Source organism: Eptatretus burgeri, chromosome 15, assembly GCF_056783735.1.
Source record: "Eptatretus burgeri isolate ZD-2024b chromosome 15, Ebu_testis_v1, whole genome shotgun sequence".
NCBI classification, from domain to species: Eukaryota; Metazoa; Chordata; class Myxini; order Myxiniformes; family Myxinidae; genus Eptatretus; species Eptatretus burgeri.
Window position 1 is genome coordinate 37,792,336 of NC_140975.1, and position 26,991 is coordinate 37,819,326.

At 44.2% G+C, this 26,991-nt stretch overlaps 1 protein-coding gene across 6 annotated transcripts in view; it reads right to left on the bottom strand.

The window, feature by feature from the left end:
• The window catches only part of LOC147011942 (cytochrome P450 3A9-like), an 86,260-nt gene that overhangs the window by 23,302 nt on the left and 35,967 nt on the right, over positions 1-26,991 (bottom strand). For all 6 annotated transcript variants that reach the window (XM_085857735.1, XM_085857732.1, XM_085857734.1 and 3 more), the window contains 3 exons: positions 23,876-23,958; positions 13,941-14,089; positions 1,933-2,060 (listed from right to left, as the gene is read on the bottom strand). In XM_085857735.1, the coding sequence (XP_085713861.1) occupies positions 1,933-2,060; positions 13,941-14,089; positions 23,876-23,958 (360 nt within the window). The remainder of the gene's footprint in view (positions 1-1,932; positions 2,061-13,940; positions 14,090-23,875; positions 23,959-26,991) is intronic.

Below are 26,991 nucleotides of genomic sequence, written 5' to 3' on the forward strand. Positions count from 1 at the left end.
TACAGTGCACTTGGCAGTTCGGATTATCGACTCGAGCTTCCGATAATCTGGGGAAGATTGCCGGTTGCATAAAAAGGTAAACGAATGGTGTTTTTCACAACACAGGAAACACAACCAGTACGACATCCACGCTGCACGAAACGCGTACGGAGGTCGATAAAGGAGACCCCATGCCCCGTTGGGCGGGATGCGAGTGTGCGAAGTAAAAGTGGTGCGTTCCTTTTCAACCAAATACCTGATACATATTGGTGTTGGCCCCGCGCACACACTAGCAAAGTCATGCGGACGTGAGCGTTAGTCACGTGCGTAATGACCGAACAACACATACTGTGTGGAATGTGCTCGAAGGCAGACACGTACACCGCTCGCGACTTCCTTATCGTACAAAGCAGGGCACGAATGCACTGCTCGCGACTTTGTATCGTATTTCCTCAATATCTGACACATATCGGTGTTCATCCCATGCACATGCGAGCAGAATCGGGCGAACGCGAGCACTGACGATGTGGGCCATGACGGATCCGTGCGTACTGCGCGAAACAGGCATGGATTTATCCATAACAAGGTATCTTCGGCCTTCGCTGGCAGCAGCAGATTCCCCACGGATGGTGAACATCTTGTCATCTCTATGGCCAGAGAAGCTGCGATCGAGCAGGGGAATGTTGTACAGTGTGGACCACGTTGGCGCACACAGAGCAAGCGCATTGATCAGCGCTGGTTGGACGCCAGAGCGGGCATGCGGGACCCTCGGCCGGTCGCCAGGGCATGGCCCAGGGGTTTTTGCGGGACGATTCGTGCACCAAGTTCGGTGTGGGCGATTCGTGTCATGTCGGAGCGGAATATTTTCACTGTCTGAAATGACCTTGCCGGAAACGGAGTGCTGCGGTTTCCGGCCAAAGTTAGCGGGCCGCGTGAGGGGTCGGGGCCAATCAGAGCGCCCGATTCAGGTGATGATGCTTCGCTTCGGGGTGCCCCCCCCATCCTGTGATGAGAGTCCTATAAAGGTCGGAGCGGTCCCTCCGCCTCTCTCCCTCCGCGCCTCTCTCTCTCTCTCTCTCTCTCTCTCTCTCTCTCTCTCTCTCTCTCTCTCTCTCTCTCTCTCTCTCTCTCTCTCTCTCTCTCTCTCTCTCTCGCTCTCTCTCTCTCTCTCTCTCTCTCTCTCTGCCCGACATCGCCACAACCTGCCTCCTGCTGCCTGGACTCCGCCTCCTCGTCTCTGCCCACACGACCTTGACCCCACCTGCCTACCTGGTTCCCGCCTACCACTCCATCCACGTACTCTGAACTCCGCCCCTTCTCCACTGAAGCCCCTCCTTCACGCCCACAGTCGCCACATGCGCTGCTGAAGCCAGACACGACGTGCCAGCTGTCGGGTATCACACCACGGAGCATTCCCCCCCCCTCCCCCGAAACGTATTTGTGGTGCATTCGTGCAATCAAGTACAAAGGTACCAAGATCGTAGCCTCAACTCCTCTCCCTTCTCGTTTCAATACTCCCTCTTCATCGGATTTACTGTGTCTGTGTGTGCCCTGGCACCTGTCCACCTAAGACTGCAGAAGATCGTTATTGTTATCATTTTCAGGGTAGGTCTGCTCTGTGTCCGCTTTTATAAGTTCAGTAAGCAGATCAATATGGCCTTTGGAGGTGGTTTTTCCTGGATTGTACTGTATTTCATTTTTCCATCCAGAACAACGTTTGGAAGGTGTACCACTGTTACTTCAGAAATATGCTTAATAAAGTTTACATGCAAAGTCTTGTGAGATTGTCTTGTTTCGAGAGGACATACGACTAGCATCAGGGACATCGTCATCAGAAGTAATTTTTAGCTTTGGTTTTTCCTTCCTTCCCAAGAGAAAAAAATGTTATCGATAAGTTAGAACTATAGTCGTTAATTTGAAATTTTAATAAAAAGTTCCAAAGGTGCATCTTACCGAATGTTTTCCTTTCATTCGAGCCTTCTTCATGCGCTGCAAGTTGGAGTTGAAAAAGTGTAAAACGGAAGATGGAAACATGAAGATGTTGAAGAAGCGCAACACTGGCATACTCACTGGAAACAAAACTAACAGCACAACACACAAATAATCAGAATAAAATACAATAGAAAACAAGTAAGTACAAAGCTCTGACAAACATTGATCATGTAAAAGTGAAAGGATGCTTTGCTATTCTGTGTTTATGAGTGGATATGATCCGATACTTAAACGATGAACACTCACTCAATTACATCGAAGAGGCATTTTTGGTTCAGGGGAAAGAGCATCGAGTGGATATTACAAATGATTAGGCGTTTCGATTAAACTGGGGAAAGGAATATTTTATAAAATAGCCAACCTATTTGTGGAAACTTGTGCTTCGAATAACACAAAAAGACAGTAGTTATACAAGGAAATCTCTCCCATAAAAATGAAAGAGGTAAATATGTCAGCATGAGAAATAATAATATAGTTAATGCAGGCGAAGCATTTTGTTATGTGTATTGCTTACTGTGGTATATCAGGTCAAGGCTCATGGAAGAGCGAGAAAGAACACAATGGCAATAAAAGAAACACAAACATAAAGGTCGAGCGGCACAACAGAGGGACGCTTGGACGAAGAATGGGCGAGGCAAAGAATGAGAACATCAACAAGGGGAGGAGGGTGAGAGGGCGGAAGACAGAAGATGAACAAACTAAATACAAGCTCAAGCACAAGAAAGAGGCTGGAAGAACAGGAAGTGAAAACTGGAGATTAAAGAGCAATGGAAAAAATAAACATGAGGGGTGGAAAAGGGGAGAAAAATACAATAATCTGGAAAGGAAAGGGTGGACTTACGGAGGGTTAATGGGAATAAAAGAGATCATGAGTATGGATGGGGGTGACCTGTGTAACAGTAGCCGAATGCCGGGAGCGATTCAGACACACCCATTCAGTAAGCAGCCATAGTGGAACTATTTTATTACACATACGCCAGACCAACGCGTCACCAGCCCCTCATTAACATATTGTTACGAATTCGTGCCCGCCGGCGTGCGATCGGCCGCTTTTCACTCATAGCAGCCGCGTCGCCCACCGGACAGACAATTCAGTCGTGACCCTCCTGGAACTATCGCCAGGAACCAGTCACGGGTGGGGGTTTAACCTCACCACAGCCCAGTCCGCATTCTACCCGCGCGAAATAGGATCACTCGCCTAATATCGAAATACCTAAGTAGTCGCGTGGGTAACCTACCAAGGGGCCGTACCTCGCCGCAGGTCGGCTTGGGACACGAACCCCTTAAGCGGTCCATTCCGTTCTACAGCGATAACCGAGCGGGTAATATTGCCGACCTCGACGGATCCGAATTCTCCTTACCGGGTGTTTAAAACCCAACTAATTATTCCGCGATGCAAGATGGCATTTTCAATGGGGAATAGAGGAAGCAACAAACGGGATACATTTCACAAGCAAGGATATTTTTACAACTAAGCACGTATGAACAGCCAGGCAGTCATGCACGTATGTTCAAGCAACAAATAGAAAGCGTTACCACCGAATACGAGCAATGTTCAGTCACTTGCACAGGTCTACTTATAGGGACACGGCGCCACAGCAGTCATACAAAAACAAAAGGAAAGACCTCCCCATAGGCAGGGAGGTAGACGGGGTCCGTGGACCTTTATGGCCGTGAGTCTTGACTGACCGAATAGGCCCACGAGACCGATGCAGATACCTGCCCCCGCCCCTCGGTGGTCGGCGAGTCGTGACGCCCCGTCCCCACGGCAGCTAGCGTGGCCGCGCCTGATTCCGGGCCTCCCGCGTGGCCGGCAAGCTCCTCGCCCAGACGCACAGGTTCGCACCACACAGCTGGCAGAGCTGCGCCTTCAGTCCGCGTCTCTGATGCGTCGCCCGGACTCATCACCGGCCCACGCCTCCAACAACAGGTCGCTCCACAGGACCACCAGGAGACAGGGGAAGGAATCATGCACCACAGGGAGAACGCTGGAGCATGAACCAAGAAGAAGAGAGAAGCCCCAAGAGATGGACCAGCACCAACGAGACCAAGAACGAGAGGGAGGGAGAGAGAGAGAGAGAGAGAGAGAGAGAGAGAGAGAGAGAGAGAGAGAGAGAGAGGAGAGAGAGGAGAGAGAGAGAGAGAGAGAGGAGAGGAGAGAGAGGAGAGAGAGGAGAGAGAGAGAGAGAGAGAGAGAGAGAGAGAGAGAGAGAGAGAGAGAGAGAGAGAGAGAGAGGAGAGGAGAGAGAGGAGAGAGAGGAGAGAGAGAGAGAGAGAGAGAGAGAGAGAGAGAGAGAGAGGGGGAGCCTCGCGTGCGGTCCGCCTTAAATAGCGCGGGGCTCCGCCCTTCACTCCACCCCGTTTTCGGCTCCACCTTCTTTCGAGAAGCTTCTTCCAAAGAGGGGTTCCTCCCCTTTTTACACCCCACGCCGTGCATCCACCAATTAGGAGCGAGTGCCTCGCCGCTTCTCGTGCCAGCCTTGGCGCCACAGAGGGGTGCGAAAACCCATGCACTAGCGCAGGTTTCCTTGTCTGCGTTTTCACTCTGTGTGTTCGGACTCCTTTTTGACGCGAAAAGGGTCGTAGCGTGCTCTGTCAGTCCAAAATAACGATAGAGAAAGAAAAACACTATCTCAAAGGGTCACAGTCCAGTGTACACAAGGAAATCCCACTAAACAATGTTGGGGAAAGCTATCTGAACACTCACTTACCGGCATAGCTAATCTAAGGAACCTCTATGGTGTTCTGCGAATTTCCACAGCCGTAACACTACCCCTCCCCTTTTTACAGACTCGTCTCGGGTCGTCGAATTTTCATGTGCCATCATGTGTAGTTTTCCCCTAGTACGATTTACCTTCGGATCCCTGAGTGTGACATTCAAGGTATTCATGTCCCAAAAATAAATAACCAACGGGCTGAGTAACTAACTAAACAAACCCACTCATGCAGACGACTTAAATAAATTGCCGGCGCTACGACAAACATGCAGGGGGCGCAACTCCTTTCCAATTACAACCCTAACCTTAACCTTATAATTGTACACTACACCATGGCCCAGGATCGATGGACTCTGTGGGAAAAAGCAGGGAGCCAGGCTGCTCACATGCGGTCTCTGGCTCATGAACAATGCAGTGCAGGGAATGTGGCTGGCTGCTCAAACGCAGTCCTAGGCCTCCCCCATGACATGAGCGCGGTGAACACAAGACGGTGCACGGGCTGCACAAATGCAGTCTCCGTGTGCGGCTGCCTGAAAGGCAGTCCCTGCAGAACCATGAATGGTACTGACGCAGCAAACAAACGTTGCACGGGCCGCCAATGTGGTCCCGTGATGCGGCTGCCGACAGCGCAGTGCCTGCAGTACGCGCGACGATCCGACGCAGCAAACAACGTTGCACGGGCCGCCAATGCGGTCCCGTGATGCGGCTGCCTACAGGGCAGTCCCTGAAGCACGCGCGATGATCCTGGCGCACATGGTAATGGACAGGGGCAAATGCACAACAAGGGCCGCAGGCATGGGGTCATGGCAACGGCAGGCAGACGAGGCATGGCACGGCAAAACAAGGCCATTGGTGAAGCTGACCAGCACAGGCCTTGTAGCAAACAGCCGGCAGACGATCCGACCAGCACAGGCCTTGCAGCAAAACAACCGGCAGATGAAGTTGGCCGGCCTCTTGCCTTGTACTGGAGGTTCATGGAGGGAGTGCGGTGGTGCTGGCCACTCGGAAGGCGGGCTCGGACCTACCCCACTGTCTCCCTCCCAACCTATTGCCTTTGCCTGTCTCTGTCCATACCCACTCCCTTAGTTTGCAAACAAAACAAATTTAGCCCCAACTTATTTTTTTGTTTTATTTTTATTTTTACTTCCCTCTATAATTCGGTCTCCTAACCCCCTTTATTGTCTATGTCCGGCTAACCTATCGTCATCCTAGCCTACTCCCAACCCCTACGTTCCCTTCCCGGAGGGGAATAAGGGAGAGCTAGCATCCTGTGTCGAGGCCCAATCTAAGCCTCAGCATGGCCGTCTCAGATTTCAGCGATCTTTAACCCAAAGTGGGTCCAGCGGCCCACAACGAGAGTGAAGGGATGGATGGTGCGGAGGGCTACACTTCCTATCTACCCTAACCATTTAACTGTTAACTACCCCGGGGCTTTCCAAAAGCGCCTCTCGCTTAAACTATCGGTTCTGAAAACCAAGATTCCCGTCGCCTGTGTTGGTGTCCTCTCAAATTTCGGGCCATGCCCCCCAATTTTCTTCCCGTGCCCTTGCACGCTCTCATGGCTGGGACGCATGGCTCCCTTGGCAGGAACTACCCTCTGCCAATTCTCCAACAATGGCACCCCCGGGCACTACATTTCCTCCGAGCCCACCAGCTCACTAAACACCGGGGAGTGCCCTCCCTGGTGACTCCCCTGAAACGCTCACGTGGCAGGCTGGCACCCATGGCCCATCCCTGGGTGCCCGTGCCCAATGCACTGCCCACGCGGCCAATGGCGCCCCGGGCCCCCGCATCATGCGGGCGCACCCATGCCCACTACGCTATCCCGGCCCCCACTGGACCCTTGGCCTACCACGGCCGACTAGCCCGGTGCCCGCGGTACCCTCTCAGCGATACTCACCGTTCGCAGCCACGCTCCCAGCCCGTCAACAGGGCTCCTGCACCCTCCAAATGGATTTCGAGCCTACACTTCCACCAACAGCAAAACGACCTCCATATTATCAATTTGACTACCCCACTAATTCACTTTACTCTGACCCGGGAGACCCTTGGGTGGGAGTCACTGCTCCCCCCCAATCACTCATTGCACCATGCATACCACCTTCACTCCATACACTCAGGCCCGCTGGCCTCACTCACTCATCAAGTTTTATTTCCACTCCTCTTCTCACACATTCCATCACTGATCACTGCCATTCTGCTCACTAAATCCCCTCATCTACCTCGTGCTCCCTCGTCATCCCTTAAACTACAGCACCTTCCATTTAACACTACGTAGCTAAGCTACATCCCCACGAGCCACTCAAAGTCTGTCAGTGTCTCCAAATATTATTTCCCATCTCCCATCCTAAATCTCACTGCATCCCTCTACCTAATCCATTCCACAGGCCCCATGAGGACTTATCCCTGCCCCATGGAGCCGGTCGAGTTAAGCTAACCCTTCCCCCTGACTAGTTCTGTCCTGTGCCCAGGCAGGGGGGTCTTCCACCACTTGCCCGGGAGTCTAGTTCACCCGAAGCGAGGCTTGTTTTTTTTTTCCTTATGCGCACACCAGTGCGGCAACTCGCAACCTGCGCACTTTTACTCCCGTGACGTCATGGCAGCTGTTAGTGCACCTCGCCCCTCCTTGGACGGTACAATCCGGCATGGATACCCCTCCTGCCAGATTCCAAACCTAGGTGCAGCCATGACGTCACCCTGCGCATTCAAAAGCAAGCCTCACGTTTCGAGGGGTTCCCCACACGAACACATGTGCTCTGCCCGTCGGAGCTTCACACACACGCTCGCGTGGAGAACCCATCCGGTCCAAATACACATCCAGCATACCTTCTGTCCATCCGCGGGATCGGCTAATCCACCGCGTACGTTTCCGGACCGGGTTTCACTCACGCAGACAAGCACGTGGCGGTCTCGTGCGCAGCACGGCACGAACCTCGCGCTCGCCGCCGGGCAAACCTGGCACGATCCCCAAAACAGCCACGGCCGCTACTCGGCCTATGTCCATCTGTCGCCGTCTCCGTCTCCATTCAACACACACGCACCTGAGTGTCACGACCCTCCCACACCATGTCATGACTCTCGGACATGCGGTTGCGTTCTCCCGCATGCCTACCGTCATCTCCCTCTCATACAGCGACCTCACACACGCTGTCCCTCTCACACACCGTGCTTCACTCACGCGGACCATTTAATTCGCACACGTGGTACCACTCACACAGGAGGTTTCACTCCCACTCGGGGTCTCATCCACACACGGGGTCTCTGTCTCACACGCGGTCGCTCTCACACACGCCCTTGCACCCAAGCTATGTGCGCGTTGCAGCACGCATTTCACCACGCTCGTATACACACATTTTGACACCACACGCACCGGGACCACACTTGTAACCACACTGGGGATTCGTGCCACCCCAAGGGTTTCCGGGGCCTCTATACCCCTCAAGCTCTCCGTGCACCCGTCAACAGCACTCGCCCCCTCAACTCCATGAAGCTCGACCGGACCCACCAGGTCGTGAACCGCTTCAAGGGGGCATATTCCCCGCCCCCCTCGTTCCTGGAGGAGGCTATCCAGCTTTTTTTCACAAAACAGCGATGCGTTGGTTTTTGTACAAAACAGCGATGCGTTGGTTTTTGTACAAAACAGCGATGCGTTGGTTTTTGTACAAAACAGCGATGCGTTGGTTTTTGTACAAAACAGCGATGCGTTGGTTTTTTTCTCGCAAAACAGCGATGCGTTGGTTTTTTCGCAAAACAGCGATGCGTTGGTTTTTTCGCAAAACAGCGATGCGTTGTTTTTTGTACAAAACAGCGATGCGTTGGTTTTTTCGCAAAACAGCGATGCGTTGGTTTTTTCGCAAAACAGCGATGCGTTGGTTTTTTCGCAAAACAGCGATGCGTTGGTTTTTTCGCAAAACAGCGATGCGTTGGTTTTTTCGCAAAACAGCGATGCGTTGGTTTTTTCGCAAAACAGCGATGCGTTGGTTTTTTCGCAAAACAGCGATGCGTTGGTTTTTTCGCAAAACAGCGATGCGTTGGTTTTTTCGCAAAACAGCGATGCGTTGGTTTTTTCGCAAAACAGCGATGCGTTGGTTTTTTCGCAAAACAGCGATGCGTTGGTTTTTTCGCAAAACAGCGATGCGTTGGTTTTTTCGCAAAACAGCGATGGGTTGGTTTTTTCGCAAAACAGCGATGCGTTGGTTTTTTCGCAAAACAGCGATGCGTTGGTTTTTTCGCAAAACAGCGATGCGTCGGTTTTTTCGCAAAACAGCGATGCGACGGTTTTTTCGCAAAACAGCGATGCGACGGTTTTTTCGCAAAACAGCGATGCGTTGGTTTTTTCGCAAAACAGCGATGCGTTGGTTTTTTAGCAAAACAGCGATGCGTTGGTTTTTTCGCAAAACAGCGATGCGTTGGTTTTTTCGCAAAACAGCGATGCGTTGGTTTTTTCGCAAAACAGCGATGCGTTGGTTTTTTCGCAAAACAGCGATGCGTTGGTTTTTTCGCAAAACAGCGATGCGTTGGTTTTTTCGCAAAACAGCGATGCGTTGGTTTTTTCGCAAAACAGCGATGCGTTGGTTTTTTTTCGCAAAACAGCGATGCGTTGGTTTTTGTACAAAACAGCGATGCGTTGGTTTTTGTACAAAACAGCGATGCGTTGGTTTTCGCACAAAACAGCGATGCGTTGGTTTTTGTACAAAACAGCGATGCGTTGGTTTTTGTACAAAACAGCGATGCGTTGGTTTTCGTACAAAACAGCGATGCGTTGGTTTTTTTTTCACAAAACAGCGATGCGTTGGTTTTTTTTTTCACAAAACAGCGATGCGTTGGTTTTTTTTTCACAAAACAGCGATGCGTTGGTTTTTTTTTTCACAAAACAGCGATGCGTTGGTTTTTTTTTTCACAAAACAGCGATGCGTTGGTTTTTGTACAAAACAGCGATGCCTTGGTTTTTTTTTTTCACAAAACAGCGATGCGTTGGTTTTTGTACAAAACAGCGATGCCTTGGTTTTTTTTTCACAAAACAGCGATGCGTTTGTTTTTTTTCACAAAACAGCGATGCGTTTGTTTTTTTTCACAAAACAGCGATGCGTTTGTTTTTGTACAAAACAGCGATGCGTTGGTTTTTGTACAAAACAGCGATGCGTTGGTTTTTGTACAAAACAGCGATGCGTTGGTTTTTGTACAAAACAGCAATGCGTTTGTTTTTGTACAAAACAGCGATGCGTTGGTTTTTGTACAAAACAGCGATGCGTTGGTTTTTGTGCAAAACAGCGATGCGTTTGTTTTTGTACAAAACAGCGATGCGTTTGTTTTTGTACAAAACAGCGATGCGTTTGTTTTTGTACAAAACAGCGATGCGTTTGTTTTTGTACAAAACAGCGATGCGTTTGTTTTTGTACAAAACAGCGATGCGTTTGTTTTTGTACAAAACAGCGATGCGTTTGTTTTTGTACAAAACAGCGATGCGTTTGTTTTTGTACAAAACAGCGATGCGTTTGTTTTTGTAGAAAACAGCGATGCGTTTGTTTTTGTAGAAAACAGCGATGCGTTTGTTTTTGTACAAAACAGCGATGCGTTTGTTTTTGTACAAAACAGCGATGCGTTTGTTTTTGTACAAAACAGCGATGCGTTTGTTTTTGTACAAAACAGCGATGCGTTTGTTTTTGTACAAAACAGCGATGCGTTTGTTTTTGTACAAAACAGCGATGCGTTTGTTTTTGTACAAAACATCGATGCGTTTGTTTTTGTACAAAACAGCGATGCGTTTGTTTTTGTGCAAAACAGCGATGCGTTTGTTTTTGTGCAAAACAGCGATGCGTTTGTTTTTGTGCAAAACAGCGATGCGTTTGTTTTTGTGCAAAACAGCGATGCGTTTGTTTTTGTGCAAAACAGCGATGCGTTTGTTTTTGTACAAAACAGCGATGCGTTTGTTTTTGTACAAAACAGCGATGCGTTTGTTTTTGTACAAAACAGCGATGCGTTGGTTTTTTCGCAAAACAGCGATGCGTTGGTTTTTTCGCAAAACAGCGATGCGTTGGTTTTTTCGCAAAACAGCGGTGCGTTGGTTTTTGTACAAAACAGGGATGCGTTGGTTTTTGTACAAAACAGCGATGCGTTGGTTTTTTGTACAAAACAGCGATGCGTTTGTTTTTGTACAGAACAGCGATGCGACGGTTTTTTCGCAAAACAGCGATGCGTTTGTTTTTGTACAAAACAGCGATGCGTTTGTTTTTGTACAAAACAGCGATGCGTTTGTTTTTGTACAAAACAGCGATGCGTTTGTTTTTGTACAAAACAGCGATGCGTTTGTTTTTGTACAAAACAGCGATGCGTTTGTTTTTGTACAAAACAGCGATGCGTTTGTTTTTGTACAAAACAGCGATGCGTTTGTTTTTGTACAAAACAGCGATGCGTTTGTTTTTGTACAAAACAGCGATGCGTTTGTTTTTGTACAAAACAGCGATGCGTTTGTTTTTGTACAAAACAGCGATGCGTTTGTTTTTGTACAAAACAGCGATGCGTTTGTTTTTGTACAAAACAGCGATGCGTTTGTTTTTGTACAAAACAGCGATGCGTTTGTTTTTGTACAAAACAGCGATGCGTTTGTTTTTGTACAAAACAGCGATGCGTTTGTATTTTTACAAAGCAGCGATGCGTTTGTATTTTTACAAAGCAGCGATGCGTTTATATTTTTACAAAACAGCGATGCGTTTGTTTTTTACAAAACAGCGATGCGTTTGTTTTTTACAAAACAGCGATGCGTTTGTTTTTTACAAAACAGCGATGTGTTTTCTTTTTTCTTTTTTTTTTTTTTACAAAATAGCGATGTGTTTTTACATAAAACAGCGGTTTTATTTTTTGATTTTTTTTATAAAACAGCGATGTGTTTTATACAAAACAGTGATGTGTTTATTTTTTTTATAGAACAGCGATATTGTTTTTTTTGTTATAAAACAGTGATGTGTTTCAATACAAAACAGCAATGTGTTTGTTTTTTACAAGACAGCAATGTGGTGTTTTTTACAAAACAGCGATGTGGTTTTTTTTTTTTAAAACAGCAGTGTGTTCTTTTTTTTGTTTTTTTTTACAAAACAGCGGTGTGGTTTAAAAAATAAAATAAAACAGCGATGTGTTTTTTTTTTTTTTTTACAAAAGAGTGATGTGTTTTTTTTTTTTTTTTTAATGAAACAGCGATGTGTTTTGATACAAAACAGTGGTGTTTTTTGTTTTTTTTACAAAACCGCGATGTATTTTTATATAAAACAGCAATGTGTTTTTACATAAAACAGCGATGCACTTTTTAGTTATTTTTACAAAAGAGCGGTGTTTTTTTTTTCAAAACAGCGATGTGTGTTTTTTACAAAACAGAAATGTGTTTGTATTTTACACAACAGCAATGTGTTTTTTTTTTTTTGTTTTTGTTTTTTTTTACAAAACAGTGAGGTGGGTGAGCATAAATGCATTATGTACTCGTTCATATTGTCCTCTGCCGTAAATAGAAAAGACAAGACTTAGCTCGGAAATGACGACGCTGTTTGAGGGGGGAGGGTGTTGGTTAGAAAGATGTGGATGTAGAACTTGCAATGGCTGTTGGATCATCAGGAGCATAGCATCTGACGATGTATTGATTTACCTGTTATATCAACATAAGGAGCCTGGTGTTGGCTTCGTGGTTAGGGTGGTGGCTTGGGATCCTAGGGTCCTGAGTTCAAGCCCCATTGGCCGCTGAATTAATACACCAGGGGGTTGACCCAGCCTGTCATCCTTCCGAGGTCGGTGAAATGAGTACCAGTGTGTATTGTTAGAAGGGCACTGCATCAGCGACACAGTCACACTTCCAATAAATGATAGCTACCCTGGCAACTAAGCTGCCATACGCAAGATGAAGAAGAAGATCAAAATCATATCGATACACCAGTATTGTAATTCTGAATATACCGGTCTACCGAAAATAAAACCAGTACATCACCAACAAATCGAAGAAAGGTGCTTACAATCCTTAAATACCGTACATGATTTTAAAAGCTTTGATGCACTTGGCGTCTCGGATGAACATGGAACAGGAACAGTGGAACGTATGACATCGAGACATAACAGGAAGTAAGTACAGTATGTTTTAACTTTAACCCTCAGCATGAGCACCCATACAAGAAATCGCGTTTTTCTTTGCCCTCATGGCTGGTTTTAAAGCAATTGCCAATTTTATATGAATCAGGTGTGCTTTGGAAATCCCCTGCCAATTAAGTGATCTGCGATAGCGATACCGGTATGAAGGCAATATTGATATGAAAGCAATACCGGTATGAAAGCGATACAAGTATAAAAGCGATATCTGCATGAAAGCAATATTGATATGAAAGCGATAACCGTATGAAAGCAATATTGATATGAAAGCGTTGTCGATATGAAAGCGATATCAATATGAAAGCGACAACGGCATGAAAGTGATATTGATCTGAAAGCAATACCGGGATGAAAGCGATATTGATATGAAATTGATAACGGTATAATAGCAATATTGATATAAAAGTGATAGCATTATGAAAGCGATATCGATATGAAAGCGATATTGAAATGAAAGATATCGATAGGAAAGTGATATCGATATGAAAGCGATAACGGTATGGAAGCGATCACAGTGTGAAAGTGATACCAACTTTTGTCTTTGAGTCAAACAATCAATGTTTTTATCCCTCTGTCCTCAGTCTATGAATCCATCTTTAACTCCAGCTGCCCATCCATTCATCGCTGGTCCCTTGCCCTTTAACTTTCAAAAAGTAACTCACAAACTCCTCAGTCCTCATGATTCTGCCCTTTTTGCCGTTCAAACCCCATAATTCCCATGGGAAACTTCCCTCACCTGAATCCACCTGTTTGTTCCTCCATCTCAAACCCCTCTCGTCGTCCTTTAGAATCCCACTTCACAACATCCCCTTCAAACCTCCCTGTTTATTCCACATCCGAAACCATCCCCTCACTGGAAGAGGTTTTAAATTAGACACAGGCCAATCATGGATGATGAATCTGTTAGTGCATGTGAGCAATTTTGTGACCTCATAAACATTACTCTTGATGAACAGCTGATTTGGGGTAATTGCATGATAATTGGATGGGACGTCGAAGCAGAACTGTGTTCAAGTAATCGAAGCATGGAAACAATCATTCTATTCACTCAATCCTGAAATTCAATTAAATAGTGCCTGTTGATTAATTGTTGAACAACAAACCACAAACCCTGACAACAATACTTACAAATAAGGAGGAAGATTGGACTGAAGAATGAAAACTTCATCAGTTTATTAACGTTGTGAATAAATGGATCATTTTCATTGTTCAGTGAATCTACTTCAGTGCTAAACGCTGCACTGGTGATTACGTCCATGCTGTATGATCCAAAAACTCTGGAGCGAAACAAAATCAAATCGACAACAATTTACGTCACTGTGTTTACAACTTTAAATGGAATAAAGCACACAAAATAGTCTATAAAATAATGCTATAGTCAGCACTAAACATAACTGGTACTCAGGTACTCATGCACAGTAAAAAACACTAAATGCGTACTTCGAAGATGCTTCGACAGCTCAAAAGCGCACCAGCACAACAGGCTTTTGATGGAAGGTTTTCTCAGCTAGTGTAGGTGAGATTGTTCCATGATAATTCTGATAAATTGATATACTGTACTGTGATTTCAAAATTTAAGCACACAACATTAAGTTTATCAATGATAACATTGCAATTTATAATTTATATCATAACTTATACTTATGTTCTCCATAGATCTGGTGAACCCTCACATCTACTTATCATAACTTATGTTCTCCATAGATCTATTTTTTTAATCTTATAAGTTATATCATAACCTATAAGATTAAAAAAATATATATCTATGGAGAACACGTGAGTGAAGAGGAAGAAGAGGTTTTCTCAGCTTGTGTCGGAAACATTCTTCCCTGATAATTCTGATAATTGATATGCTGTGATTTCAAAATGAAGTTTATAAATGATAACATTATAATTCACAAGTTAATCTTGTAAGATTATAACTTCTAAGATTAAAAAAAAAATTTGATCTAAGGAGAACACGAGTGAAGAGGAAGAATAGGAGGTTCAGGAGGGTCCGGAACAAAAAAAGAAAGAGCAGCTTGCGAGTGTCTCATCTGGAGCGGAAGTTCTGAGAGAGCGCGCTTCCAGAGGAATGAGATGCATACGAAGCTGAGAGGCATTTAAAAAACTCGGAGTGGCGCTTGGGAAAGCAGACAAGCACGCTCGAAGCTGACATTTTTTTGGTGAGTACCAAACCATTTCTGCTGGTACTCATTGGAGAACCAAATTTAAAAAAAATTGTGTGAACCCCTGGTTATAGTTCACTTAACCAAGACTACAAAAAGTCCCCATGTCAGCAACATGATGAGCTCTATGACTCTGAAAAATCCTCTATCTCTGCTGATTCTGCCATCTGCCGTATCATTTTTCATCCTTTAGCCAGGCAGTCAGCATCCTTCCCCATCTCTGGACCTTCACAAAAATCACAAACTGATCAAACACTTGGAATATGTCTTTCAATCCTAACAAATCTCTGTGTGTCTCTGTCTCTGTGTCTCTGTGTCTCTGTGTCTCTGTGTCTCTGTGTCTCTCTCTCTCCCTCTCCCTCTCCCTCCCAATGGACCATTTGACAAACCCTCACATCCACTTTCTTAAGAAACCTTTGATTGTTCAGTCACTCAAACTTTTGTATCTCACAATCAACCAGGATCTTTTTTGGGCAAACCACATTTTTAAGCTGGCCTCCAAAGCCAGTCTTGGCATCCCCCATCATGCAAAGTCCTTCCTTGGCACACCTGAACTTTTATCCACCTACAAGGCCTTCATTTACAACATGATGGCATATTGCTCCCCACTCTGAGCTGGCACACATGCCTTACACCTTGCTCAGCTTAACACTACGAAAACCAAGGCCTTCAAGATCATTGGAATCCCCACAATGAAGACAAGTCACTGAGCCTCTCACTTTTCCAACTCAGACAGGACGGTGGTCTCTGTCTTCTCACACCTCTTTTCTGGTCTTGCACTCTCTGTCCTTTTTGTGCTCCACCTATCCTCTCTATCACCCAGTTTCTGCATGGTGCACGTAGTCTGCCAGTAACCTCAGAAAGCTCAGAATCATAAAAGGTGGCACAGGAATGTAGTAACAAAACGTTCCTTCAGGAATAGGCAGGAGCAGTAGTAATCTCTTAATAAGTAATCAGTAAAGCACAGTAGTAAGTAATCACCTAACAAGATTTTAAAAAACCGTTTCGTGTCGGAGGGATTTTCGTCATATTCCCCATCATGCCCGTACCAAAGCCATACACCAACTTCATGCATTAATATGAATTTCAATTCTGCTGACACATGCACCCCTCAATCAGCAGCCAGGGGCAAATCCAGGAATTGTGGGGGGGGGGGGTTCCAAATAACAGAAAATTATAAATTTTCCAAATAAATTACTGTGAGCTGTTAGTGGTTTATTGTTTATTTGGTACTGTATTGATACCGTTTTTCTGAGGTTTCTGGCCATTTTTGTGGCACACTTTTGTGGGAGAAGGAGTTCTGGGTGACCAGGGAACCCCTGGGTTTGCCACTGTAATGGTAAAATTTTTTGTTGTTGGGAGGGGGGGGGTTCCAGGCAACCAGGAAACCCACCTGGATTTGCCACTGGAGCCAGCTATATATTATCCAGTGTACACAATTATATTAATGTCGAGTTCTGCACAGTCCATGAAGAATATTTATTACACATACATGTTAAGTTAATTATCATCATTTTCCCCTAATTATTTAATGCATCATAAAAACTATTCCCAACCTTCCAATCTGAGAAGTATTTTCCATTCTTGACTGAAATTTTTTTTTTTTTTGGCTTAAAACATTGACCGTCGACAATGCATGGGTATACATGCAATGCTGGGTGTACCAGATTCTGTCACTATGAGAATTCGCATAGAAAAAAAATTCTCCACTGTATTGCAAACAGAATATGCTGGCACACCAAATAATGCAACAAATGATGTCCTGTTAGTTCGGTGAACATAAATCTATATAATAACGAGAACGGCATTCAGTAGAGCACCTACTTCTACCAGGCTGAACAGTTTACATTTTGTATCCGACTGATAGGTCGGATTTGAATCAGGATCTTAACCAAAATCTCATCAGCTTGTTCTTGTCACAGATCCAACTCATCCACCTAGTTTTGTCATAATACATCGACAACTTTTTGAAATATCATGCTACGTATCGTTTTGGTCCTGTCTCTCAATGGTGAAGAATCGCTTTAAAAAATAATCATATCCACCAAATCTTCACCGAAACTGAATCAGTTGGTCCTTGTCACACACTCAACCTGTCCAGCAAGTTTCGGCTGAATCCGTCCATACCTTTTTGAGATATTGTGCTATATATCGTTTTTGGCCCCCTGTCAGCATTTTTTTTGAAGCTGTCAGCTGTCAGCTTCCCTTTTATATTGAAGAGGTCTTCAATAGGAAGATATAATCATTCATATTATTGAATGGTGAAGGATCACGTTAAAAATTTCAGGATCCAGATGTGGATCTTCACCAAAATCCAATCAAGTCTTCCTTGTCACACACCCAACATGTTCACCAAATTTTGGCTGAATCCATCCACAACCTTTTGAGATATTCTGCTCAAAGTCGGACAAACAACAGACAGACAAACTGAGACTGACAGACAGTGAAAAGATAAATCGATGTAACAATCATGATCATCATTATCAGTCTCGATGAGAAGTTTAGCAACTTCATCTGCATTTACACATGGCATTTTGAAAGGTAATGACAGTAACAAAATATAAACTAGAAGGGTACTCTTTGACGTCACGATGTCACCAGATATGCCTCCCCCCCCCCCCCCCCACATTATTGCATCATTATACAGGGTGATTTTTATATTCAGGAACCCTAAATGATTCCCATACACTAAAAACTATATCTGTTAAGAACCTAATATTTTGTGTAAATGTAGCCAATGTTACAGAAAGATGTAACATGATCCGAAGAGTTATCAGGTATCAGGTATCACGTGATTTATCACGTTACCCAGTTGTGACGTTCAACGGTTTTCACCCAGTTACACCATGGCACTCACTGTGGAAGAACGCATGTTTCTCGAACATTAAATCAAGAATGCATCCTTTAGGGAATGTCAAATTGCATTTAAAAATGGCTTTGGTGGTCGTACAAAACCTTCTAAATCAGTGATGTGGACACTGGTGAGGCAGTTTAGAGAAACAGGCTGCATGAAACTTGAAAAGCACATGTGTCAGCCAAGTGTTGTTACACCAGAGAAAGTGGATGTAGTGTGGGAAGGAATGGAAGCAAGCCCGAAGAAATCTCCGAGATATTGAGCACAAGTGTACTGTTCATATTCCGGTGCAAGGAAGGCAGTCAAGACACTCAAACTTTATCCCTACAAAATTCATACAGTGCATCAGTCACTGAAACCAGATAAAGAGAAACGTGTAGTGTACTGTAAGTCACTCCAGAGGATAGTAAGAGAATAAGACAATGTTTTGGATGGCATGCTTTTCACAGACAAGCATGGTTTCATCTTTTTGGGCATGTCCCTGATGAATTTAAAGCAATAATCAGTGACACAAACAGCAATTTGATTTTAATCCCAAACCAAGTTTCATTTAAATCCCTGAACCCAGATTCAAAATCTGTCATTGTGTCTCCTCCATAACTCCAAAACCATGAAACCCAGCAGCCTGAAACTTTGCATGCATTCCAAGAAAACTCCAAGGAAGTGCTAGAGTGAAAATTGGATGTTTGGGTTAATTAAAACACCCATTTTGAAGATAATTAGCGGCGTTATTTAATTATATCCTTCAACAGGTGATCCTCGGCCACCTCACTGTATGGGGTCTCAAGGCGTTTCCTGGGTAACCTCACTGGGATCTGAAGCCACCATGTTTTTTGGCCTGCTCAACCATGCTTTAACTTGGAACAGGCCGCAACGATTTTTTAACGATAAAGTTTTTTTTCACATTCTTCTCTCATATTATTGAATGCCTGTTCATCATAGCTACAAATCGATGGATATATTGCAATGCTTATAAACGCCTGGAGATGCCAGCGTTAGTGGCTTTATTTCATTTGCGAACATGAATAACAAAGAGAATCTCTTAAACTAACCAGAATTAGAAAATGTAAACTCCAGATTTGGAAGTATCAGCAGTTCCGACTCCCCCGAAAAAGTGTTGATTTGTCTAATTCGGACATTGCACGGGCGTTTCCAGGTGCATAGTTGTATCAACTGCAATTGGTAATCGCTTGACAAGCCAGGCGTTCCGTTGGAGTGCTTGAATGCTTAAGCCACTTACCGAGCTGTACAGTACAGTTCATGTCCTGATCGGGATGTGTAGTCACAATTACTACAGGGTAGAGGTACCTACACAGCACACACAGACATGGTACATATGGGTAGATTTGGATCTGGACGGACTCTCCGCGGGTGTGTGGACATGCCTGTGACGGGCGCCGTGGTGGTAGTTTCATCCCATATCTTATGAAGGTTCTATCAGCTTTTCCTTTGTCCTCGTGCCTGTTTCTAAAGCATTTGTTCATCGGATTTGCTTTGCAAAGGTTATACGTTTCCCTTTGTGAGTTTCAAAGCAAAATATATTTGATAACGCCAGATTTCTGAGCCATTTTCCGTAGTGACGTATTTTCTAAATTACCGAGCCAATTTTTTTTTTTCCACCCATCACATAAATAATGTTTGTGAACATCTCCCTGAAACGTCAATAGAAATGTAACATTGTTTTTCGGTGAAAGCTACTCAAGGTTTCTGGGTTGTATGCCGTCCGTACTGCAGTCGGTAATCACACTGACTCCAACCTGCCGATTCCCCCAAAAATATGTGGGAATTGCTGTTGTTGCCTGCTATCTCCACATGTAGGTGGGGTTCATCAGGAGGTGAAACAGAAGACCTACCAGGTCTCACAGTGCGTGTGTGTGTGTGTGTGTGTGTGTGTGTGTCGTTGATTGGTATCTACATATGTGGGTTTCAGAATGTGGAATGGAGTCCTCCCAGGGTGGGCTCAAACCATCCACGTTCATTTCAGTCAGGGGTCAAGATTCATGGAACAAGTTGTGAAGTTTTCTGTTCTCAAAGTTTTGTGCCGATGGCTCACTTCAGGATCGTCGCTGAGCCCCAGACAGCTTCCAACGAGTTTGTTTGAATAATATTTGTAGGGATGGTTTTTCGCTCACCTCTAAAGTAGAGTTTATGGAATGGCACGTCATCTGTCCATCCACAAATATTTGCAACTTCTTCTCAGAAACTACACATACGATTTCAATTAAATTTGACCACAACCTTCATCACCCATGATGGCATTAAAAAAAAATAAAACGGGGTCTGAATGGGTCTGCAGAGGGAGTTTACGGGGGGAGGGGTGGGGGATGTGGGGGGGGTAGCCTCCCCAAAAAGATATTTGCTTTCTTCTCAAATGATACACACAATTCCGATGAAACTTCATGACAACCTTCATCACCCATGACATACCACAGTTTATGACGTGAGAAAAATCTGGCTCTATGGGGGGTTTCCCCCCCAACATATTTATTTGCTTTCTTCTCCAAAACTACAGATTCAATTCCGATGAAACTTGACCAACATCTCCACTATCCATGATTTACTAAAGTTTGTTCATGACATTTAAAAAATTGGGATCTCAGAGGGTTTATGGGGAGAGGGGGGTTGGTGCCCAAAATATGCATTTGCTTTCTTCTCAGTAACTCCACACGCAATTCCGATGAAACTTGACCACCATTTTCACCACCCGTGATGTACCAAAGTTTGTTCATGGCATTAAAAAAAGAAAAATCCAAAGGTATTTACTTTCTTCTCCATTATATATTTTGTGGACCATCCTTGCCTACCAGTGATTGCCTGGTATCTTATCCAGCCACTACCAGGTGAGCGTCCAGGGGTAGTAGTAGTAGATGATAAATGGGGTTTCTGGGACTCCCATTCAAATGAATGGGGAAAAAGGGGAAAACTTTCTGACTCAAGCCCCAAAAGCCCAAAATAGGAGACTTGTTTTCTCCCCACCTATCCCCTTCTCTCCCATACAAGCAAATGTAAAATTGAGACCATGAAAGATTGAGACTTACTGATTAAAGCACTTATTCACTTTCATATTTTCATTCCACTCAAACCAACTAATATTTGCTCATGTTCTACTTTAGGGAATCACTTTGTTGGTTTGCTCTTTGATTGGAATGAAAATATGAAAGGGAAGAAGTACTTTAATCAGTAAGTCTCAATCTTTCATAGTCTCAATCTTACATTTGCTTGTATGGGAGGGAAGGGGATAGGTGGGGAGAAAATAAGTCTCCTATTTTGGGCTTTTGGGGCTTGAGTCAGAAAGTTTTCCCCTTTTTCCCCATTCATTTGAATGGGAGTCCCAGAAACCCCATTTATCATCTACTGGTGTTGCCCCTATGTTTAATATGTCTGTGAGGTTCTTTGTCATCATTCCTGTAGGTCCAGCTCTCACTGGTTCAACTTTGGCATTCTTAAGCTTCCAGGATATTCTCACTTCATTCTTGAGGTCTTTGTGTTTGGTCATTTTCTTAATTTGTGCATCGTTTAGTCCAAAATCACTGGTATTAACACCTCAATCAGCAATGCCTTCTTCTCTCTTTTTGTCCCTAAGTAGGATGTCTGGTCAAAATGCTTTGTTCTTGATGTTCATGTTCGATGGGATCATTTGGTCATATGTGAGTGGTAGGTACTTCCATGTTTTCAGTGATTACTTTTGGTTCATGTTCCCACAAATTTTCTGGAAGTGAGACATCATAGTTTTTGCAGATGTGCCAGCGGATTACATTATAAACTCTGTTGTGTCGTTGTGTGTACAGCTGTTCTGACGCAAGTTTCTTTTTGTGTTTGTGTTTGGTCATGAAGCATAACATATCATTCTCTTTACTAACTCACCTCCACCCATCACCTTTCTCTCTTCTTGTTTTTATCATTCTCTCATAACTGTGACGTTTCTTATCGATTGATGAAGCGGTTCAAGAGAAATAATCTTTTAAAGATTTTTGTTCAATCCAATATGGCTGCCAGACCATGTGACCGAGTAATTGTTTTTTTGAACACCCTGGTATCCCCAAGGATTGAGGAACAGGTGGATGAAGTTTCCCCTCGATCTGTCAAGCCGTACTGGAGAAGATTTTTAAAGGTTTATTCTTCAAAATATCATAACTACCAAACCATGTGACCGATGACATCATAAGAGAAGATTTTGTTCCTCATGGACAGGTGATCCATAAGCCTGGTGTTGGCATAGTGGTTAGGGTAGCGGCTTGGGATCCAAAAGGTCCTGGGTTCAAGCCCTGATGGCCGCTTGAATTAATACACACGAGGAGGTTGACTCAGCCTGTCATCCTTCTGAGGTCGGCGAAGTGAGTACCAGTGTACTGGGCCCGGTGTAGGCCCCGGTTAGAATAGGTGTACCATATCCCTGTGTCGTAAGAGGCGACCAGGGTTGCGTCAGGAAGGGCACCCAGCCTAAAACCTATGCCAAATCATTATGCGGATCATAACGGGTGATCCGCTGTGGTGACCCCTAACGGGAGCAGCCGAAAGAAGACGAAGAAGATGAACAGGTGATCCATACCTGGAAAGTTTTGCCTCAATCTGTTCAACCGTTTCAGAGAAGAAGATTTTTGAAGGTTTTTATGTTTAAAACAATATGGCTGCTAAACCACGTGACATTGACATCAACAATTTCCCCCCCCCCCATACAATTTAGTCCAAGATGACCATCGTAAATTATCATACTGATTGGATAAAGTGTTCAACGTATGCAATTATGACATCATCATAAGGAAGCCACCTATGACGTCATCAAAAAATTACACCTGTTTCCCAAGGGGAGTACTTGACATGCGCCAAGTTTCAATATTTTCCATGGAGCAGTTTCTGAGATACAGAGGTCCAAAGTTTTCCCTTTTTTCCAACATGGCCGCCACATCACATGACCAATGATGTTATCGCACTGATGGTGAAAATTGTGTCAATTGGATAAGCGGTTGCAAAGAAAACAGAGATAATTAGCATGGACGGATGTACGTACAGATGGACGGATGTACGTACAGAAAACATGATACCACCGGTGACCTCTTCGGCGGAGGCATAAAATCATATGGTACTCAGCCCATTATCTATGAGCTGAGTACCATATGAGTACCCATGATATAATTAACAATGACGTATTACCAACATCAATTCAGTGCTAAACATAGTCCAACAAGATAACTCCAACCTGACATATAGAATTGAAAATCTTGTCCCACTGCCAGCAACAAGATTTCTCCTTGCGTGGGGTTTCCCCAGCAATGGATAAGAAATTAACTTGGATTTGCCTCATTGAAGGGTAAAATATGAAAAGAAAGTATGTGCACATGCATACTTGACTTTGCAAATTGGAGTCAGGTGAGGCATGGGACCATGCGCCGGAGCAGTGCATCGCTACACCCACTTTCCACCGGTACTACAGGGCCTCCCTCTGGCCACCCCCCAGGCAAATGCCTAGCCCATCCCAATCTCCTTGAGATGCTGATCAACCTGTTGCAACCACGAGGCACGTGGTCGGCCCATTGGCCTCCTCCACTCACGAGGCTCTCTCACTGAGAGAATCTGGTGAGCAGGATCAGCATTAGGAAAACGAGCCACATGTCCATACAGCCGCAGCTGACGCTCACGGATTATGCAGGTAACAAATCTCATTTGAGTCTCTCTCAGCAACCGCTCGTTGGACACAAAGTCCAACCAGTCATAGCCAAGGATTCTCCGAGGAAACCTGGTACCAAAATAAATAAGTCTTCGTCTCTGATCCCTGGTCAGAGTGGTATATACTATAAGAGTTGGCAGTCAATGTGTTAAGTTTTAACCAATGGGAATGATGGACTGCCAGTGTGGTATTAAATCATGCAGCCCAAGTTCCAAATGATACTTTGAAAAGGTGGGATGGGCATAGTCGTGAATGCAATAAGTAAATGACACCAACACTGTATCTCTCTTTTCCTCCAGTCACCCAACTCTAATACCCTATTCATTGTTGATATGTAGCTGGTACATTGTATTGTTTTACATTCAATAACCCTTACTTTTTAACCTGCAGAGTTTGTGATTCACGTTTTCTGAGATGTTCCACCAATACATTTGTATAATACTTGATTATCGGAGCCATCTGCAAAATGAGAGAAGGAAAACAAAACACAGAATCATTTAAAGAATACACATATTACACACAGACACAAGTACAAACGTATAAACATCTTGTGCAATATAATCCTGGAAAACAATTTTGGGCATTAGCGTGGCATAAAAATGAGAAAAAAAAGAAGAGTTCACCAGAGACGTTTTACAAATCTAAGAGGGTAAAACAGATATGGATATCCACGGCTGAAGGCCTTGTATCTCACACCAAAACCATGCACAACATATTACGGTATATCACTAAAGTTGAGAATGGTTTTCCTCTATTTGTGGACATTTCAATGACCTGTCACCTTATCTCAAAAAAAATGTTTTGATCCTCCAACTACTTGTTCTGTGTCTACCTGTTCCTCACCTCTCCATTTTGGCACGATGACCTTCTAGCACTGTCATTTTCTCCATTCAGATCATTCAGATTTATTACCCATGCATGTGAAGCAAAAAGTATGGTTCAACAATTGGTTCACTTTTTCTCTGGCTGTCCCCAAACGTCATTTTATGATCGAGGAACAACTAAATTTCAATTGAATGTTATATTTTTAACATGAATCGGAACACAAACCTGCAGCTTAGCAGACCTTTCGCTCTAAATTTGACCCAATTGTGCAAGCACAAAGAAGAGTGAGACATTCTTTTTAGTCTGTCTGCCTATCTGTCTGGCAGTCAAACAGAATTGAAAATCATTCCAAACAAGAAACTTACTGTTAAGGATGTTATTAAGGACACAAACAACAGGTATGAATAACTAATGTAACGTTTTAAATAAGGTGGTGTAAGAGACGCTGCATCAATGGCGGTAAACTTATGAAAGATAAAATTCTACAACTTTTAAAATCTTTGTTTTATTTCATTTGAATTATGTACTTGGACACCATAGAAGACAAATTACCTTCTTGGCGTTTAAAAAAACCTTTCATTCAGCAATACTTGGACAAAATATTAAGGTATTTTACATCATCTCGACCAACCAAATTTTCTGCTCGCAGACCTCACCCATGTACTTATTTGTCAAGACTCTGTGGAGTAAGGTGTTCTATGAACTCTCTAGTTAGCCCGTCCCCTGCACAGCGGAAGACGGGGTTTTGCAAATCACTTCTGTGAATTTGTGTGTCTGTCCAAGTCATAACTGTTTTTACAATTTGAGCTTTTCTTATCAAATTTTCAACAAAGCTTTATTGTGAGAATATGGAGAAGACAAATTAATAATTTTGATAAAAATAATTTTCATTATTACCTCTGCCTCCAGAGGTGAAGGAGGTTGTGTTTTTAGCCCTGTCTGTCTGTTTGTTACTTGCAAAATCGAAGATTTTTGAAGTATATTGGTTAGTCGATTTTGTTATTCTGTCTGTCTGTATAATGCCTACAGGTCACAATTTTAACCAATCTTCACAAAACTTCACCACATGGTAGAGTTTGGCAAAAACAAGAAGCCGATTGTTTTTGAGGTCAAAAGGCCAACAAATTTATCAAATTACTAAAATCCTCAATTTTCATCCAATTGACTTTAAATTTGAAGAAGATTTACATTTCAGGTCACTGAATTCAACCAACCAATTATTTTTGGGGTCAACATGGACGAAAAGGTCAACAACTAAGGAGGTATTTCTAAAATCCTCAATTTTCATCCCATTGACTTGAAATTTGAAGAGGAGTTGCATACAGTATGTGGTCATTGAATTCATCCAACAATTATTTTTGAGGTCAAATTTGTTTTATGGCTTTTGCAAGTATTGTGCTCTGCACAACATCTTCTTGTTTGTTTGTTTGTTTCTGTTTGTTTGTGTGCAGGATGTCTCAAAAAGGTGTGAACGGATTTGGATGAAATTTTGTCGGCAGGTTGGGTGTGTGACAAGGATGAACTGATTAGATTTTGGTGAAGATACGGATCAGGATACAATAATTTTTAAGTGATTCATTACCATTGAGAGGGCCAAAACCAATAAATAGCATGATATCTCAAAAAGTTCTGGACGGATTTGGAGGAAACTTGGTGGACAGGTTGGGAGTGTGACAAGGATGAATTGCTTTTATTTTGGTGAAGATCCGATTCCAGATCCGGATACGAGAATTTTTTAATTTATAAGGTGAATCTTCACCCTTGAGAGATGGAACCAAAAACGATGTACCACATGATATTTCAAAAAATTATTGGGCCCGATATGTTTTACTAGATCAGGCGTTGAGTGCCCTTCCAGTTATTTATTATTACTAGCAGAAACCCAGTCACAGACGGATTCCGTTCATTCAACCACCCTCACCAGCTCACCCACACTCGAGGGACATGGACTGGACAGGGCGTGCTTGCCCCGCCTACTCATCCCCCGCCCCTGCCCCATTCCCTCCTGCCTCCCAACCCGGCCTCCTGCTTACCCCCGCCCAAAAATTTAAATAACCCAGCCCCGGCCCAGACTCTTCAATCCCCGCCCCCCGTCTCTTGATTCCCCGCCCCACTTGCCCCCGGGCGCTGCCCCCTGTCCACCCCCACCCACTCATCCCCCGCCCAATTCCCCCCGCCCCGACTCCCACTTTCAATTTGCTTATCCCCGCCCAAAAATTTGCTTTCCTTGCCCCCCGCCTCTTCACTCCCTGCCCCCGTCTCTTCATCCCCCGCCCCCGCCTCTTCACTCCTCGCCCCCGTCTCAACGAAAAGTGTTTATTCTGCTTCAGAGTTGAAAGTTGACTATTGTCACTATGTGCAATGCACTCTTACACATACGAAGTTTCTTTCAGTCCAGGTCACAGTACCGAAAAAAACGTGACGCGACCGCTAGGAGGAGCAAAAAATTGGTTCTTCAGTATTAATATATAGAAGATACAATGTTTCTTCTTACATTTTTTGCGTCAAATTCACATTCTGAGGGAGTCAGCATGTGCAGAAGAGGGTTTTACATTGCAGACGCTATTTTCGAGGAGTGGAATTACACCTCTGAGCGGTAACAGTCTGTCGACGACAGACGTAATGACGTAAGCGAATGACCGATGATGTCATGACGTCCTGACGCCT